At 37.3% G+C, this 19,604-nt stretch overlaps 2 protein-coding genes across 3 annotated transcripts in view; both read right to left on the bottom strand.

The window, feature by feature from the left end:
- Positions 1-7,396, bottom strand: part of oprl1 (opiate receptor-like 1) — a 227,766-nt gene extending 220,370 nt beyond the window's left edge. Inside the window, exons 1-3 of the mRNA XM_088081709.1 lie at positions 6,399-7,396; positions 6,217-6,316; positions 4,034-4,220 (exon numbers count right to left, since the gene is read on the bottom strand). The gene's annotated coding sequence lies outside the window, so the exon portion shown is untranslated. The remainder of the gene's footprint in view (positions 1-4,033; positions 4,221-6,216; positions 6,317-6,398) is intronic.
- Positions 7,397-8,863: 1,467 nt separating this feature from the next.
- The window catches only part of acss2 (acyl-CoA synthetase short chain family member 2), a 30,265-nt gene continuing 19,524 nt past the window's right edge, over positions 8,864-19,604 (bottom strand). For both annotated transcript variants that reach the window (XM_042491277.2, XM_042491278.2), the window contains 11 exons: positions 17,165-17,302; positions 15,923-16,093; positions 15,616-15,749; positions 15,083-15,215; positions 14,815-14,871; positions 14,239-14,319; positions 14,043-14,151; positions 12,915-12,983; positions 12,515-12,691; positions 12,264-12,338; positions 8,864-11,279 (listed from right to left, as the gene is read on the bottom strand). In XM_042491277.2, coding sequence (XP_042347211.1) covers positions 11,152-11,279; positions 12,264-12,338; positions 12,515-12,691; positions 12,915-12,983; positions 14,043-14,151; positions 14,239-14,319; positions 14,815-14,871; positions 15,083-15,215; positions 15,616-15,749; positions 15,923-16,093; positions 17,165-17,302 — 1,272 coding nt within the window. In that variant the 3' untranslated portion in view covers positions 8,864-11,151. The remainder of the gene's footprint in view (positions 11,280-12,263; positions 12,339-12,514; positions 12,692-12,914; positions 12,984-14,042; positions 14,152-14,238; positions 14,320-14,814; positions 14,872-15,082; positions 15,216-15,615; positions 15,750-15,922; positions 16,094-17,164; positions 17,303-19,604) is intronic.

Here is a 19,604-nt window from a genome sequence, read left to right as displayed (position 1 = left end):
AATGAGATTGAGAAAAGGTGTGAATGTAAACCCAGCTTTTGTCACCACCTGAGAACAAGGTTGTCTCTGTCTCACGTCCGCTTAGGGCTTCCGTAGGTTTGGTTTTAACCACGGATGAAGAGGTAACGACGAAGAAGGCGACGAAAACGAAAGGCACAAAGAAAAGGCAGAAAATGTCTAGTGTGGGAGCATTTCAAGCTGGACACCGAGGCGAACACTGCTGCGTGTATTCACTGTAAGACAGCGCTTGCATACCACAACAGTACGTCTTCAATGCTGCAGCATCTCCACCGAAGGCACCCTGTTTACTCCGAGAGCGGAGGACCGTCACCCGAGACAAGGCAAAATTAAGTTAAGGTAGCGCTAATTAATGAGATTAACGTTACTGTACCTTGCTAACATAACGTTAGCCCTGCGGAGGGCTAGGTTTCTATTAATTATGACTACTGTCGATGCGTGGCTAACGTGCCTTTCATACAGGCTTTATTTAATCTGTAAAAACACAGCGCTGCAGAGTGATGAGGGTGGAAAATAATAACATAATAAAGCTAACTGGGTAGTTAAAAAAGGAAACCAATGGTTCATTGTTAGGTGAAATGTCTTATTGTCTCATGTATATTTATAATTGCGCTTTAACTAAACAAAAATATGTTTTATCCGATTACTCGATTAATCGATGGAATTTTCAGTAGAATACTCGATTACTAAAATATTCGATAGCTGCAGCCCTAGTCTCAAGGTTTTAACTAATGATCTGCTGCCACAAATAGATTTTTGGAGCTGGACTGGTTTTAGAGAGTGCTATTGGAATATATAAGTACTTTTGGGTAGGGGTGTGCCATATCATATGGTCCACAATAATACAGATATAATTTTTATCATGATAAGAGAATTTCATATTGTGATAACGGCAATATTTAGACTTAATGGCGTCACACCACTACACACAGCAACAACAAGCGTGGCTGAGAGCAAAATTACCACACACAATTTAACACACACCAGTTACAGACACACACATTCTGTTTTGTACAGTGAGTCTGTGGCTATTTTTGCTTGCTTCAAACTGCAAAGTCTCTGATTCTGGTCAAAAAATTAGAGCAAATTAAGCTACAGGAGGAGCCACACACACACACACACACACACACACACACACACACACACACACACACACACACACACACACACACACAGGTATTTTACCCTCTATTGCTGCAGTTAAATGTCCAGTACTGAAACACGGGGGATTCTTTGAAGACAGAGGTAAAGACAAAACTGGCTTGAACGAATCTCTCAGGGTGTTTGATTAAAATTATTCTGTTTAACTTTAAACATCCTAGTTTAAAATTTTGCGTAAAGTAAAGAGTAAATAGACCAAAGGCAGTCCATATCATTGGATGACTGTCTGCTTGAGCAAGAGAAGAAGATATGACAAGAAATGACCCGGATTTTTTTCCAATTGAATTGTGTCTTGTACATAATAGTGCATATTAATAAAATGTATCTTTTTATCCTCTTTACATTGCTCCACTTAAAATTAATTCTGATGTCTAAGTATTGAGAGAACAAGACATGGGAAATCAACACTCTTTTTCTAACATTAAAGCTAAAATATCTTAAAAAAAAAAAAAAAAAAAACTCTGAACAAACACCTCTGAGGATTTATTCATGATGATAATGTTTGACTTTTGCACATCCTGGTTATGTCATGCCAGGATCTTTCTACAGAACAAACAAAACCTCCATGTCTCCCGAGGTGTTGGATTAGAGTATGAGAGTACGAGTTGTCTGGATATGTTTCTCACCATAAAGGTGTCTGAGCCAGCGGCTAGCAGCTTATGGTTCTAACTCTATTCACAACACCAAACAACAGCAATGATGCTGAAGGAGCTGATGATTACCAGAGAGAAACAAAAGGGTGGCCGACACACGTCTGCAACAACTCCGTCCAAATATCAGCTGTAACGCCCGGGCTACAGTACATGCCTAAGGAGCGCGTGACAGCAACCTTGCTGAGATTCTACGGCTTGCCTGCTCGCAGTGTTCACACTGGCAGTGTTGTTGCTATGATGCTGCAGCATCATAATTACCGCATTTCCACAATTGAAAGCAAATACTCCACTCATTTATGAAGCTATGCACGGTTTTGTATTGTCAACATTGTCCTACAAATGTTTCACACTAAAATGCCTAATGTCTACAATGGAGAGGATTCTGTCGAGAGAACCATTGTTAGGAGTAGGGCTGTCCCATGTACCATTATCTGGGCCCCGGAGCTTTGCCAGTAATCAACAGCCAGCAATCCAAGCTATGGTCAGCGGTACGGGGGGAATAAGACGCACGGTGCAAACACCTTGCACCCCTGAGCTTAGCTGACAGAGAGGCTTTGCGCTTCACGTCGGGTCACAGCTTCACCTGCGCATTGAGGGAGCAACGCAATCTCATCCCGACACTTTTCTGTGCTGGGAGAGAGAGAGACACTATGCGCCGCCACTAAGTGTTTCATGAGAGAGCCCGGCGTTCCCCTGTTCATTATTTGATTTTCTTTCTGTATTGATGTCTGTCCATTTTCTTCTTTGTTCAACCAAATTAATCTCTTGAAACTGTGTAATCAACCAACTGATCAGAAATATATAAAACATAATTTTCATTGAAAACACATTTTGTTTGTTTTGTTTGTGCAAAAATGCAGTAAACGACCAAAGAGAGACGGACTGGACTTTTTACTCAAACGAATCTACCAAAACAAATGTTCTGTGGGAAATATGTTTGACACTAAATGTGAATCAAACATCAACGCTCTACTCTGTCTTTATATAATTGGCCATCACTAAAGCTTAACTACAAAAGTACACAAAGGCTGATAACACTACGTACCACAAATTGTGGCTTTACATGCATCTAGCAGATTCATGGCATTTACTACAGATTAACTGTACGCCAGAGGCGTAAATATATACAGTGCAGGCAGTGTGGTTGAGAAAGCGAGCCCTGCAACAATGTTTTGGACGGACAAAGGGCCCTTGCAAGTGATTCAGATTTCCAGTTCAGAAATATGCCTGTGTTCAAAGGCGAACTTGAAAACAAAAACACTGCAATTTTCTACATATGTATTTAAAAAGGAAATTCCATTTTCATCATGGTTTTCACTTTTTTGGCAAAATAGTCAGTAGCAATCTATAATAAAATTACATGCTCTTTCTACATAAACTGTAGTCCAATGTCAGCTCTATATTTCATCATGTGACAAGGCCATACAATATACAGTAGCTACTTAAGGAGCAAATCTGTCAAAACTGACAAGCTGTGCATATCTGCAAGCCAGGCAAGAACTCATCCCTTTACAGCAAGTAACCGGCATGCTCAAGGGCCCCTCTCTACTGCCTTATGCCACTGCAGTAAAATAAACTGCACTATAGATGTGTGAAGCCATAACCTCTTATATTTTTATACATAGAAATACAGTGTTTAGTTAAAAAAACAAGCACACATTACTGGTGCAGAAATGTGAAGCTTAATCTTACCTAATTTGATTCACAATCAAACAAACGAAACAACAGTATTGTTTCAAGAACCACTGCTTCACCAAACAGACTCAACCTCAAGTAGCCTACTGGTGGTTTTTACAACACAAAATCCATCCACAGCTGCTTAATACAACCCCGACAAGCATCATTATGTGCTGCACAGCATAACAGCAACATCTACTTGCCAACAGAGCGCATAGAAATCCACAGCGTTGCAGAGAGCTGTGGCGACAATCACCCCATGCTCATGTAATTTACACTAATTCACTGATGTTAACTAATCAAATACAACAGCCTAAAGTGACCTCTAAACTGACACTAAATTGTCACAAACAAACCAGACGGAATAAAAGATGTGACGTGTGAAGTGAAAACACTGTCAACTACAGAAATGAACGTGTGCCCATCTCAAGCAGAGAAACCAGGCCTAATAGATGTCCAAATTAACACAAATCCAGCCACAGAACAAGCCTCATACTGCACAAATAATTACGTACACGTCCTACCTTTTGATGAGCTTCTTTCTGGAGTTTATGATGAAGTCCTCAAACCGTCGAGCTGACCAGGACGGCCCCTGGCGTCATGATATTTTTTAGCACCTCCAGTCACATAATCCAGCAAATAAACAGCTCACTCAGGGGTCTGGGAGGGATGCCAATTCAGCGTCCATGATAGCACTCCAAAGTTCAGGATCTGTAGAAATACTGTGTTAATCCTGTTGCTGACTGATGGCCACACACTAGTAAATTGCCCGTCGCCTTTTTCATTGCAGTTAGTTTTATTGATTGCTAAAATTAAACTAGGATCCACTTGATCTTCATCAGCACCTTATCACAGACCCCCTTATCACAGGTCACAAGTCTGTGTTGATACTTTCTGACTGGTTTTACACATTTTTATACCCTTTTTCAAAACATTTAACACACATCTGACAGAAAGATCCAAAACAAATGGAAGACAGCCATTCGCAGCTGATTAAGGGATCTCTAAAGCACCTATGTGAAACTCTTCTCCATGTTGCTTTCTGCAAGCATTATTAAAAGAGGATAAAGGCACATGCAAATTACTGCATGACTTAAAGTATTAAAAAGAAAAAAAGAAAACATTCTCCTTTTTGAAGTATTTCAACAGGGCATCTTGAAAAAGGAATAAAGAAATGCAGGTGCAGAGAGCAGCTGTGTTTGTTACAGTTTTTCTTGATTGCTAAGACATGTTAAATTAAACTAGGATTCACCCTGTCTTCATAATCACCTTATTAGCACGATTCTTTTTCAATGGTTTCACACATTTTTCACATCCTTTTTCCAAACAGTTTACACTGATCTCACAGGAGAAAAAAAACAAATCTACTGGATTAACTGTGTTCAACAAATTTCTGTTCACAGCTGACAGAAATTACTTGCATAATTGTAAATCTCCAATGCACCTGCGTGAAACTCCCTTGCACAACTCCTAAATCAGCAATCAGTCCTTCTGTCTGGAAAGGATGACACCCTTGTGTTTCTATTCACATGCATGAATCAAAGAGTCCACAGTCACGCACAGATGAATAATTTAAGTCATAAAATAAAAGACGAAAACGTTCTCCTCTATTACTGCATTTCATCGCGGCATCTCAGAAATGATTTGAAAATAAATTGCAGATACAAAGTGAAGCAAGATGTCTTTTCTCCTGTAAAATCATATATGGAGAAAAAAAAACACCCCATGCTGTAACTCCTGCTTCCTTGCATTTTGGGGCATATACTATAAATGATCAGCAAATAGCACAGGCATTTAATTGAATCAAGTCATACCTACATCTGTATATTGTTTTTGGTGTCCACTGTGTTATGATTAATTGAAAGCATATTAATTTGACCACATCATTTTGACTGATTCAATCATTTGCTTTTCTAGCTTGTTTTTAATGTTTTGTGACTGTTAGAGCATTTTGCATATGAAATGTGTCATTTCAGCCAGGGACTTTCAGATTAGATGTGTGTGAACTGTTTTGAAAACGGAACTTTTGAATGGACAAATGTGTTTAAGCAAATTTTAATTAACAAATACTGCATCGTGCATGTATAAAACAGTATTGTAAGGAAACTTTCTCCTTTGGTTACAGTATTTTAACAGAAGATCTGAAAAGGGATTTTAAAAAAACTGTTTTGAGAATGTTACTCGTAAATGGACAAATGTGTTCAAGCAAATGAGAAAAAGTGTAAATACAGGTCTAGCCTATAGATGAGAGTTTTTCATGATTCTGAATTCAGATGCCTTTACACGGGTATTTTAACCTTTAAAACCTCAGCAAAAAGGTTTAATTCTCTTCTAAACATGGGAAAAGGCAATCTGCAATTCTCATGACAATAATCAACAACAAAACAACCTGAAAAGTAACGTTTAAAAAGGAGAGAGAAATATTAGAAAACACATTTTTAAGGGGGCATGACCAGAAATTATGTTTATGATTTTTAGAATTATATATGGAAAGTATTTTTATTTTTAGCACCGTTAATTCAGGTCATTTCTTTGTTTTTGTTTTGTTTTTTGACATTCCTTTTTTGCGCTTTTTTTCTTGAAACGTTTTACTATTTTTCAAGTCATCTCTGGTTAATTTCCTTATCGCCTTCCTCCCATATTATTGACAGAAATGAATTTGTGAAGGTTTCAAAGGGGTTAAGTCCTCAAAGTCTGTTCAACTCACAGAGGTGGCCATGATAGTTGTTCTGGAGAACCTCCGGTCACAGTATCCAGTAAATGAACCGCTGTCTCAGGGTCCATGTTAGCTCTCCATAATTTGGCATCTGCAGAGATATTAGCTGTGTTAAACCTGTTGCTAATTAACGGCCACAAACTGCTACATCGTGGCCATTTTTGTGCACTTACCTGTAGAAACCCCCAACACCTGCGTCTTCTTCCTGTCACTCTGCTGTCTGAGCGGTTTTAGCAAAAAAAAAAACAGCTTTGTCCTAACCACAGTCTCTAATGTTGACGGTGAAACTTGTATTAATCCCCGAAATTACTGTTGCTTTTTTCCTGCTGCTGACTTTGACTGACTACCGTTAGCTAACAGTCAGACACTCACGTTAGCTTAATTCTTAGCTCAGTGAAGCTAGCCGCTGGTGCGAGTTTTGACAATGAAATTGTCAAATATGTGACACAAACTTAAAAAAAATAATGCCACTAAACTTTTCGGCAACATATTAAGTAAATTCACGCCGATGTTACAGCGGCGTGTGTCTGTAAAAACACTATTTAACTCCCAACTGACGGTAGGAAACTAACAAGCAGCTCTGCTAACCGCCGATGTCAGAGCCAAAATGGCGCATGACTTCTGCGTCCTCCATGGATCTATTTTCTCCTTCTTCCTCTTCTTCTTCTGTGCTCAGTGCTGCTACGTGGCGGCCGCGGTGTTTAGTTAATTTATTTAGCATTAAAGATTTAGAGCACATATTCCTGGATTTTTCTATTCATATTCTGTGTTGGTAAATAACTATAGTCAAGTACGCTACTGTATTCAAGTACAATTTGAGTTACTTTACTCAAGTATTTCCAGTATTTTCTACTGCTTTATACTTTTACTCCATTACATTTATGCAGAAAATATGTTTGTTTGTTTTTTTTGTCATACCATTCCAAAGTAGGCAATGCTGCAAAATGAGTATTTCTACTTTAGGTATATATAATAATACTGAATACTTTTTAAATTTTACTTATCAAAATTTTGACTGCAGGTGGTACAGTATTATTATACTTACTGTATACATTATACAGTAAGTATTTTTACACTTTCACCAATGTATTTGAAGATATAACCTGCCAGTTTTTACTGTAGTTCTAGATGTAAAAATGTGATGTTATTCAAATTTTACAATAAAAAATAAAATAAAAAAATCTTTTTTAATCAAGATGATGATCTCGTTCATTCAGAAAAACAAAAGCAGATTTTTCTGCAGGAAAACTTTTCTCTGAATACTGAGATAATCTCATTAATTTAAAAAAAAAAAGTGATGCGATTTTTTTTCTTAAGTGAATGCTTCCTTAAAGGCGAGAATACAATTTTTTAAAGTAACAAATAAATTGAAAATAAAGATGGAAAAAAGAAGAAAACACGAAGAAAAGTGAGAGGAAGAAGAGAATTTTTTTTTTTTTTTTTAAGTGTGATGTGGGTTTGGATGCATTTCAGGCAAGCTTTGCAATGGCTTCTGAGACATCACTGCTTTTCAGATCAGGATACTACAAAAGAAACTGGGGATTTTCAACCAAAAAAGCGATCTTTCTCACAACCAGTGTGGTATGCTGCTTTATTTCCTTTATTTTCAGGTTGGTAGTTTTGTTTTCTTGGTGAAAAATAGGGCAACAAGTAGGAGGTGTATTGTGATTTGTGTTGCATACTGTATATCAAGATTGCAAACTATGCATATGGACATGAATATTGGAATACTGCAGCAGAGAAATGGGAATAATGTGGTCATTTCTTCCTAGAAATGTTTTATCGGTGGAGGTGGGCATCAGTTGTGTTGAGTGTACATTGAGCACATATGTGTGATCATTACACACATCGGACCTTTAAGGAGGAAAAACATTTGTATTTGGAAATAAGTCCATGTATGAGGTCTTACCTAAAACGTCTTCATGATCCAGCTCAGCTCCCTTAGGGCCCGCTTTAATATCACTCACACTCGTATATCTCTGCCCAAAAAAGCTCTTTTTAAAATAAAACAAAAAAATATTAAAAATTATTTTAATATGTTAGATATTATTTTCAACTTCCATTAATTTTTTAACATCAGTCCTAATCATAACTATAAAATATTCACTCATTTTCAGAATTTTAACCCTTTGAATGGCAGGTTTTTGTCATGATTCCAGTTTTTACATGAAAAAAAACACAAAAAAGACTTACTTTCAGTATACTAAAAGCAGAGTAGTAAAAGTAGTACACATTTGGAATTAGAAATTACAAAACAAAAGCCTAGAATGACACCTAGAAATAATGTGATGCACATTTTTATGCTTTGATGGCTGTTGGATCAAAAATGGCAGTTTGAATGGGTTTCAATGGTGCAATTTGTGCACGTAACAGTCTGAATGTGTCAATTTGGTTTTCACAGAGTATTTGAGACTTATTGTAGGAGCTGAGCTGGAAACCTCAAGATTAAAAAAAATACACAATCTCACCCAAATGCAGGCCATATGCATGAACACAGTCAAAATTATCAAAAAATGAAGAATGAAAAGCAGCTCTGAAGACCCATAAAATCTGATGTCAAAAAACATGATTTTGTTCCCAAATACTCTGCAAAAACACACAAATACTCAGTTTTAAAGGACCAGCCGGTGACGGAGGGTGAGAGGCAGTAGTCATGTCCGTTTACTGTCATTGCATACAACGTCGATACAAACAGAGAAATGAAAACAACACAAACTGAGGATGAACAGAGAGAAAAACAAAAAAAAATACAAACATCAAAATTGTCTTTCCTTCACCCGAGTTATAATACAAACAAAAATAAAAAGCTTCTAAATCAAATAAGCAGCTGCACTTTTTTTCCCTCCACATTAGATACAATTATCTGCTCTATACATCCAGCTCCACTGTTACTGAGGTTGGCACATTGAGACACAATCAGCAACAAATTCAAAAACATTAAAAAAAATCAATCTGATTAAATCTCTGTGAGGTCCTGTTTCTGGTTCAAAGCGCACAATATCAGTCATTCTCACAATTACAGACGTCGTCTACTATAGAAACCTTAAAAGCCCCAAATTAGCTCAGAATGATGGATTTGACTCAGATTTATGCTGTGAATGAAAACTTGCTTAGCACGGGATGAAAGAAGTTCAAGATTAAGTCTTTCGATTGGAAATCCCTGTTTTTTGACCCACAGACTGACAGAAATGTTATTCGAAAAAACGAAAAAGGATGGAGAAGTCAAATAATACTTTCATTATTGTCAACTTAATCCCATTAAAACACTAAATTTCACCAACAGTTGTCCCGTGCGAGAGCCTCAGGACAGAGAACTGCCTGAGGAAGGTATATTTTCACATTTTTTAGCCTTTTCCAGATTTCTGCCTAAGCAAGCTTTAAATACTCTGATGTATTCTTGTCAACAGGAACACAAAAAAACAAAGCAGTGAAAAAAAGACACAAATTTCTTACTCTTGACTTTGGACTTCACTCTGTATTATTTTTAAAACCGAACCCTATCATGCTCAGACTAACCAAATTTAAATTTTCGTTCACATAATTACAGCCATTTAGGATTGACTCTGGTACCTTGTTTTCATCAGAGAAATCGGTAAAATCTGAACTTATAATGAAACATCGCGTGTGTTTACATGGACATGAATAACCCATTTACGATCAGGTTTTTGGATTATCCCTTTTATGCGTTTGAGCATGTAAACACCATATTCCGTTTATGAGAAACCCGATTATACTAGCTGGAGTACTCTGAAAGAAACCTGTGTGAACGCCACATCCCGAAAATAATCATAACCTGGATGAGCCTCATAAACTGGTTATTCACATCCATGTTATCTCATTCTCAGTCTGGAAACATGACACTACCTAACATGACAAGACTAAATTAGAAAGGTTTTTTTTTGTTTTGTGTTCCCTTTTGAGTATCAGACCTGCAGCTGGTTTGGGGCTTTTGTGAGAGGAGCTCCTGAGCTACATGACGCTGAACACACTTTCCCAGTTTCCACCAGACTGAACAAAAAAAAAGGGGGGCCGATCACTTCTCTGCAAATTAAACACAAAGAAGAACATAAAAGCGTGCAGACACACTAACAGACAAACCCAACAAATCCTATGTCAAAAATTAGGAGAATAAAAACAAAGAAAATTACACAAATCTACTTTTTTTAAATTTCTTTTTTAGAAAATGACAATAGAAATTAAAACTGGTAGAAATATTGAGCGTTCCCAGACTTAGCTAATCATCAGTGTACATAAGAGTACTATGGCAGCGAGCGAGGGGAGGAGACATTCGGCTGTTTTAACTAAAGGCAGTTACAGGTAGCACTTCACGTCAGCCTGATTCCACGGTGGGAAACAAAAACTCTCTGTGGTGCAACAGTACGACACAGGTACTGTTTTTACGGAGCAGTTAGTTGCAGATATCGCTGCGTATTATTGGCTGAAACATGAGGTTAAAACAAAAGGTTAGCCTGTTCTGCCTCTTCCACGCAGCTGGACTGCAGGTCGGTCTTTCACAGAAACAACCTCTGGCTTCTCTCAAACACACCACCGCCTTGTTTTTAAAAGCAGCAGCAACTCTGTCAGGCTGCGGAAAACATTTAAACCGACAGACCAATCGACGTATTCATTCTTGCGTTTCCTTCGTTGCCGTTTGACTTATTTCTACTTTTACAGAAGTGGGAAACCAGACAGACGTTATGTCTCTGCCTGCTGCTGATTTTTCTTACGTTAAAGGACAGCGGGGTCATTTTAGTGCACACCGGTCGTACTCATCAGGAGCTAAAGGTTGTTTGTTGGACAAGACCAAGTTCATGGGATTTCTCCTCCTTCTTCTTCTTCTTCTTCCTCTTCTTCTTCCCTGGTTGGGTTGGTGGCCGCTGGCGTGCGGCTGCAGTCGGAGCCTCCCTGTGAGGATCCCGGGGGCCGTCACACGCCGGTGCAGCATCTGTTCTGGAAGAGCTGCTCGACCACCGAGGAGTCGGCCAGCGTGGAGATGTCGCCCAGGTCTCGCTCGTCACAGGCAATTTTGCGGAGCACCCGTCGCATGATCTTACCTGCCGAGGGCGGAGGTGATGATGGTACGTTTAAAATAACGCATGTACACTTTTAAGCAGCTGTGGAATTTAAGTACATTTACTCAACTACGTGTACTTAATTAGAATTTTGATATGCTTGTGTTTTGTTGTTTACAGTTTCTGCAACACTACTACATAATTCAGAGGAAATATTGTAGTAGTTTTTACTCCACTACATTTACTTGCACTAAAGTTACATTTACATAAAAAAACATGAAATAATTATGATATGATGCAGTACTATACAAGTAGTTTACCCAATAGTAAACACAGAAACTAAAACTGGTTCTACATTCGTTAGTCATTATATAGCTATATCTATATCTATATATCTTTTTGAAATTATAATATTCTATAAAATTATAACATACTGAAAGGCGCTACTCTGCATACTCTTGTTTTTTTGTCGTTGTTGTTTTTCAGATTATTTTGGGGGCTTTTTTGCCTTTATTAGTTAAATAGGACAGTTTAAGCATGAAGGGGATAACATGCAGCAAAGGGCCAAGTTTGGAATCGAACCTGCGGACGCTGCAGCACGGACAAAGCATCTGTTCATGGGACGTCCACTCTGCCAACTGAGCTACTGGGCGCCTCTAATGTGTTTTATTTTTGATACTTTAAGTACATTTTGCTGATAATACTTCTGTACCATGGGGGACTTTTATACTGTGGAGTTCTACTTTTACCTAAAGGGACAGTTCACCCCAAAATTAAATACATATTTTCCCTCTTATCTGTAGTGTTAGAAACCACTCTAGGTTGTTTTGGTGTGAGTGCCAAAAAATACATTTAAAAAACTCAAAAGTAATGTCTCTGTCCTGAAATCATGATAATCCACAGACCTTGTTGTGAGCTTTGTCATGAAGGAACTATTTTCCTTCTACCAAATTACATCCACCAGACATATCACAGCGCAGAAGGGAGTCTCAATTATTGATTTTTTTTTTCATTTGGTCACTTTACCAGATCGAGTCTTGGGGAGCCCCGGAGCATTCTGGATGTAGTCTGGTGTTGCGATGGCACCGATCTTCTCCCGCACTGTGAACATCAAAGATAAATAATGTCGTGCAGAAAGAAAAATGCTTTAACAGAATATATCTCAGAGACAACTATAAAATCTTCAGCAGAAATAATTTAGAAATTTCAGTGGACACTCTTACTCCCTGAACAAAAACACATTTAAATGCAGCTTTCCCAAAGCCGTTTATACAGACCTTGCCGTTTGAGTTCTGCCTCCAGCGTTTTGTTGAACGTCACTCCGTCAGTGAGCGTTACGAAGCAGTAGAGGCTCTCTCCTTTGACAGGATGAGGTCGTCCCACCACAGCAGCCTCGGCGACGGCTTCGTGCTCCACCAGAGCCGACTCCACCTCGGCGGTGCTCAGTAAGTGACCTGGAGGCAAAAGAGCGGGAAAAACGGAGGCGGTTAACGGGTCGAAGTATTTAAATCGCGAGGCTTCGTCACAGCTTTTTCTCTGTTCATGTTCTCTAAGAAGCTGTGCGATCCATTATTGGATCTTACTCCTGGTAAATGTTTGTTCTGTTTTTGGACTGAAACTTTGAATAAGTGGAAAAGAAGAAAGAAGTCGAGTCATCCATTTAGGTCATTGTCTTACCGGAGACATTCAGCATGTCGTCTATCCTCCCTGTTATCCAGTAGTAGCCGTCCTTGTCTCTGCGGCACCCTGTACATTTAAAAATATATATATTTATTTGTAATTTTCTTTTTATTGGTTTGTTTGAATGTAAAAATACAAAACAAACAACTAAATGAACATGTAAAAAAGGAAAATAAATTAATAGATAAATAAAGAAAGAAATAAAATAAAAAGATAAATAAATAAAATAGAGTGAACAAATAAATAGGTGGGAATTTATTTATGAAAAAAACAACTATAAAATAAAAAGGGTAGAAAATAGGTAGAGGCTGATACTTGTGCACACAAACTGAATAAAGCATAAAAAATATAAAATTAAAGAAAATAAAATTTAATTTATTTCCAACATGTAAAAAAAGGAAATATAGAAATCACTATACAAAGAAGCAGATAGACCAAAAATGTGTATTTACAGACAATGAAAATAAAGCAAAAGAAATGGTCAAACGCATGATGACTTGGTTAACATATTTTCCTTCTCGGTCAAGTCCAATATTTACAAATACCTGATAGAAGGTATTAGCCACGTAATTCATATTCTAATTTTCATTATCCTTATCAATAAAATATTTGGGATAACTTGTTTTACTAGAGATATATCTTAAAATATTATTTAATTTACTCCATAATACTTTAATATTGTTTTTTGGTCTCATCTAGTATTTTCTTATAATATTATTTCTTTTTGTCCGTATAATTTCAGTTCACTTATTTTTATAGTTTTTCTATAATAATTTTCCGCCTCTTTAGTTCTCTGTCTTATGAAATCTCCATAAAGTGTATTTTTCTTTTTGGAGGCAATTTGTAATCCCTTTATGATCCAGGGACAATTAGTATATTTTAGTTTTAGGCCATATTATTTAATTGGGCATTTTTTTTCATATAATGATTTAAATATTCTGAGGAATGTTTTGTAAGCACTGTTATATCTCTTTCTCTGTGTATTATACCCCAGTTCTGTGACAGTGAGTCATATTTTAGTGTGTGAACACCAGAAACATTTTAAAAAAGTAGAAAACAGATCAAAACAAAAGAAGAAAGATAACAGTAAAATAAAAAGCTCATCCAGTGTTTTTGGTCTCTCACCGTCTCCTGTAACATAGTATCCAGGAAACTTCTTGAAGTAGGTGGTTTCAAACCTCGGGTGGTTTCCGTACACCGTCCGCATCACACCCGGCCACGGCTGTTTGAACACCTGTTTGGAGGAAGCAGAAAGCGATCAACACACGCGATGAGTCAAAAACAGAAACAACAGTTTCGATTATTTGATTATGATTCTCACCAGGTATCCGTCGCTCGGCCCCTCCAGCTCTTCTCCAGACTCATTCAGGATGGCCGGCACCACTCCGAAAAACGGGAACGTCTGCAAGAAAAGGAAAAGAAAGGATGACAAATTTCAGTATGTTTTTATTCATCTTTCCTATAGAAAATGTGGATTGATTGTACTGTAATCGTATTATCAAAATTCAATCATTTGTGTTTAAAGAGTCAAAGGGTTTTGTTTGGATTTTTAGATTTCTAACCTCACCAGTCTCATCTTTTATGCAGTTTTTAAAAATGCAAAATGAGGTAAAAAAGGAGTAATAGAAACCCTGAACGCCTTTAAAAGCAGCTTAATGTAGCGTTTATTGCTTAAGTCTTCATTTTCACTTTTTAATAACGGCATTAGCTCCAAATATGTTAAAATGTTATCACGTTTTTGTCATGTATTCATTCAAATCCCTTTCAAAGTTTAAATTTCTTAGTTTGAAACTGTCTAATGTATGTATTGAGCATTATAAATTTGAAGCATTGCAGATAAAAAAAAAGAAGCGCTAAATATATTATCAGTGTGTTTTATTTTTGAATATTTACTCACCGCAGAGCCGGGTTTCATGGGTGTGGCTGCAGGCAGAGGAGTCAACACATGTCCACCCTGAAAGGCCAGAAAACGTCCGCTTAGGAGCGTCTTTTTTATACGTACAATACGCCATTTTTCCAGCAGGGGGAGGCAGATTAAATGTTATACATTTGAATTTGCTGAGACAAGATTAAAAGATTCAGGACTGTCGTCCTCTCGTCCATGAGGAAATGAATCAAATAAATCGTCTCCCCCTCAGTGGATATCTGAGACTGTAACCACTCACAGTTTCTGTCTGCCAGAACGTGTCGACAATCGGACATCTCTTCTCTCCCACCACGGTGTAGTACCACTGCCACGCCTCAGGGTTGATGGGCTCTCCCACCGTCCCCAAAATCTTCAGAGACTCTCGCTTGTACCTGCAGAGACGAGGTGATTTACCACAAACACGATTAAAAAGATTATTTTTTTATTTCATTAATTTTTTTTAATCATTAATCTTTTCGTCAAACTTATTTATGTTCGGTTTTTTATATATTATTAATTATATGACTTTGACATCACAGGTCACTCTCAGCCAGCATCTGAGCATCAAGATTATGTGAGTTTAAAGATAAAAAGGGATGAAATTTAGCTTTGAAAAAGCATCTTTTTTTAAAGCTTTATGGATGAATAAAAACCACTGCTCGTCTCAAAATGTGCTCTATAAATAAAGTTGTTAAAAATGCATTTTGATGTTTAATTTCTGCATTAAACACACAGAAACAATAAAGACTAGTATCATATAAAGTCAGTGTGTGATGGTCAGAGACGACTCACTTCTGCACCGGCTCCTTGCCGTACTTCATCAGCAGCCTGATGGCGGTCGGAGCCGTGTAGAATTTGGTCACGTGATATTTGTCCACAATCTCCCACATACGGCTCACATCCGGGTACGTCGGCAGGCCCTCAAACTGAAAAACACACACAAACAGACAGGAAATATAAAAACTAAACATAAAAAAGTGAAGAAAACAGATTTGAGCATCACATTTCAGACTTTGTACTGGTGCGTGGAACTGGGATCGTGTCACTGACTGAAAACACATTATCTGAGTTGTCCCGTCATCCCTCAGCCGGCACTCACCAGGATGCTGGTGGCCCCGTTAGCCAGCGGGCCGTAGGTGATGTAGGAGTGTCCGGTGATCCAGCCGATGTCCGCCGTGCACCAGTAGATGTCGTCGGGCTGGTGGTCGAACACCAGTTTGAAGGTGGTGGCAGTGTAGAGCATGTAGCCGCTGACTGTGTGGAGGACTCCCTGCAGACGAGAGGAGAGAGGAGCGCTGGTTCACACTGAAACATGTCTGATGATTAAAAAATTGTAAATTTAAAGAGACAAAAAAACCCAAACAATCTTGCCAAGTTGCAGATAAGAAATAAAATGACAGAATTCCTTTTGACTTTGTTGTTGGAGGTAAAAAATACTCCAGCATTACATTTCTGTCCTGATGATGATTTGGGGCTGGTTTTCTGTAAACTTTTACTTCACTACATTTCCTAAATGAAATGTACAGTATTACTTCAGTGAGGTTCACCCCAGTTAGTTACCAACTACAAAATAGGGAAGGAAAAACTGGATTTTTTAACAAAATAATAAACTTCAAAATCCTCGAAATACTGGCTGCTCGTTTTTTATTATCAGCATTTACTTGTACATTTACTTTCAATACCTAATTACACATAATTTCCTAAAATTACTTTTGATAATCAAGTACAGTAAATATCAAATATTTTTAGACTTTACTCAGGTGATATTCTAATAGGTGACTTTAAGATATGTGTACTTTTGCTCAAATGTGGCTTTTAGGTACGTCATCTCCCACTGCCTTTTGGATAGAAAATGTCATCACTTTATCATTATATTCTATTATAGTTTTTTGTGAAATTTTTTCATTTTTAATGTTTTGTGAGGTCACAGCGACTTTGACCACCAAACTCTAATCAGTTGATTTAAAGTCGACATTTGTGCCAAATTTGAAAAAGCAGGGTGAGCATTGCACATCTGCCCTATCTCTTGTTATTGCAAATTGTGTACTGTTATGGTCAATAAAAAAAATTTAAAAAGAAAGGAAAAACTTCCTCAAGGTGTTCTTAAGATTTCACTTTCAAAAACGTGGTTTGTACGTATCTCAGTAAATATGTATGTACAGAAAACTCAAAACACATAATGGCTCCAGCCACGGACACCAACATTTTCTGACTGTTTGCATCAAAATTCAATTATCTCCATCTAAACACAGTGTATCTGTGTTCATGTGGGCAGAACATCATTATGTGTGTGTGTGTGTGTGTGTGTGTGTGTGTGTGTGTGTGTGTGTGTTTACACTACCTTAGGTTTGCCCGTTGAGCCGCTGGTGTAGAGGATGAAGAGAGGATCTTCAGAATTGCACCACTCTGGTTCACACTCGTCTGAAGCTCCGCAGACCAAAGTGTGCCAACACAAATCCACCTCGAGGTTCCACGGGACCTGGTAACACACACAAACACACACACACACACACACACACACATAAACAGATGGTACAAGTCAAGCAGGGCTGGGCAATATATCGATATCATATCGATATCGTGATAGAGACTAGATATCGTCTTTTTGATTTTGGAATTTAAATCATAAATGTTGTCTTTTCCTGGTTTTAAAGGCTGCATTATAATAAAAGTGATGTCATTTTCTAAACTTACTAGACTCTTCTAAATGTTTTATTTGTCTTTACACATGTTGTCATTATATCCACATTACTGATGATTATCGAAAATGCTATTATGTAAATATTTTGTCAAAGCACCAATAGTAAACAATACTATATTTCCACAATATCGATATCAAGGTCAAAATATCATAATGTTTGATTTTCTCCATATCGCCCAGCCCTAAAGTGAACACAAAAATCAATAAAATTTGCATCAATCAGCGACTAAACATTCAAAAACAACAAATGTCTCTATAATCGAAGGCACAAAGGTGAAAGAAAGTTAGTTTGATGAACTAGTTTGGAGAAAAGTCCAAAACATGAAAACTGCAGATCTGAGTTACAGTGAACAAAGCAACAAAGAGTTGTTAGAAAAGTTACAAACACGTACGTTTTGTTGTAACTTATTTCCTGAGGGTCAATCAGAGCTGGGTCAATTGAAAACAAGACTTAAAAAAAACTAAAATATGAAGTAAAATGTGTATATTGTTAGAGGACTAATGGGGGAAATGTTATCCAAAATAGCCTGAAAATTTTTGGACAACAGAAAGATTTGGGTTGAGAAGGAGAAAGATAAAGTACACAGAGGCTTTGCATTAAAATAAACCATATTTCAAAAAAACTTGTGTGTTTTGGATCAATGTGATCTACCTTAATGTGTCAAAAACAATCAAGTGAGCTCCTTTTAAACAGCAAATCAACCCAGATTTGATGTCCACTGGACTTCATTCACACAGAAATACATCTCCCATAATGCCTTTTTCTCGATTAAAGAGGAAATGACACAGAGCTGTTATCACATTGGCAGGGCCTTGTGTTTTCATTACAAAATGACCGAAATAATTCCTTCATGTTGAGACTTTTAGAATTAATTATTTTAATTGAGTATAAACCAAAGAAATAAGTTACTTTATCATTTTTTCATTTTTAAATCTCTGCCCTTTGGGCATAAAAACAGAAAATGAAAACACGTACAGTTCAGATTGAGATAATATGAGACAACACAGAGCTCTACCTCTGATCCAGGGTATTTATTTATATAAAACTACGTAAATGAGAAAGAATCAGGGGTCTGTTAGCGCCTGCACCTGGACAAAACACAAGGAGGAAATTAAAGCTTTATAAAATTAAATTGTATATTAACACAAAATTCTGACTCTATGAAAAAAAAAAAAGCGTGAATAGAAAGTATTAACGTAAGTGTAAATGAAATGCTGGGCAGAAATAATGCATGACGAGGAGTGATGCCTGAAATCAATATTAGGATATTATAAAATGAGTATTTTTCTGAAATTGAGTTTAGCAGCACTAATTTCAACAAAAGTGTTTTGCAAAACAATAACACAAAATCCAAAACTGATTAGCAACAATTCAGTAAAGTGTTATATTTGACTGCAGGGGTCCAAGTGGATTATCCTGCTCAAAGCAGGGCTTCTAAATTAAAATATTAGTGCCGTTTTTCTATATTTCAGAGCAGTATTATCTTTAAAAATGCCATAATTGATCTTTTATAATAACATGAAAATGTAAAAAAAAACAATATGACAATGTGAAAGCTGTCTCTGGGTAGTGATGAAACTAAAGAGACTTGAACTTTACGGTGAGTTTCAGCTCATTTTTTATCTTTTAGGCCAAAGCTTTACAGGATTGGCTCACTGTCACCGCTGAAAAAGACCCTTTTTATGCTGCCTGTTGGGATCAGGAAGGTTGCTGGTTCAAGTCCCATTCATGGCTTACCTTTGTTGCATGTGCAGACTGAGCAAATCTGCATTTATTAAATTGTAAACCAAAATCTAATCCCAGTGAATCGCAGCTACAGACCCCTGATTCCTCCTGACTTGTACGTGAAGGAGAGAAGAGTTGCAGCAGTTACATTAGTGAGAAAAACATTTCAGCAGGTCATGTTGGGCTGTTTACCAGTAAGTCGATAAAAGTTTAAAGCTACAGAGTGAGATCACAACAGATACAGAAAGAGAAAAAACACTGTTAATACAAACTGCACGCGTGAAGAGAATTTACATCTTACTCCGGTGAATTTAGACGGTCCAGAAAACATCTGAAAACACAATTAACACTTTT

This window comes from Plectropomus leopardus, chromosome 9 (assembly GCF_026936395.1).
Source record: "Plectropomus leopardus strain MGB_pleo_1.0 chromosome 9, ASM2693639v1, whole genome shotgun sequence".
NCBI lineage: Eukaryota > Metazoa > Chordata > Actinopteri > Perciformes > Serranidae > Plectropomus > Plectropomus leopardus.
Note: the sequence above shows the minus strand (reverse complement) of the source record. Positions and strands in the feature narration are given on the sequence as shown.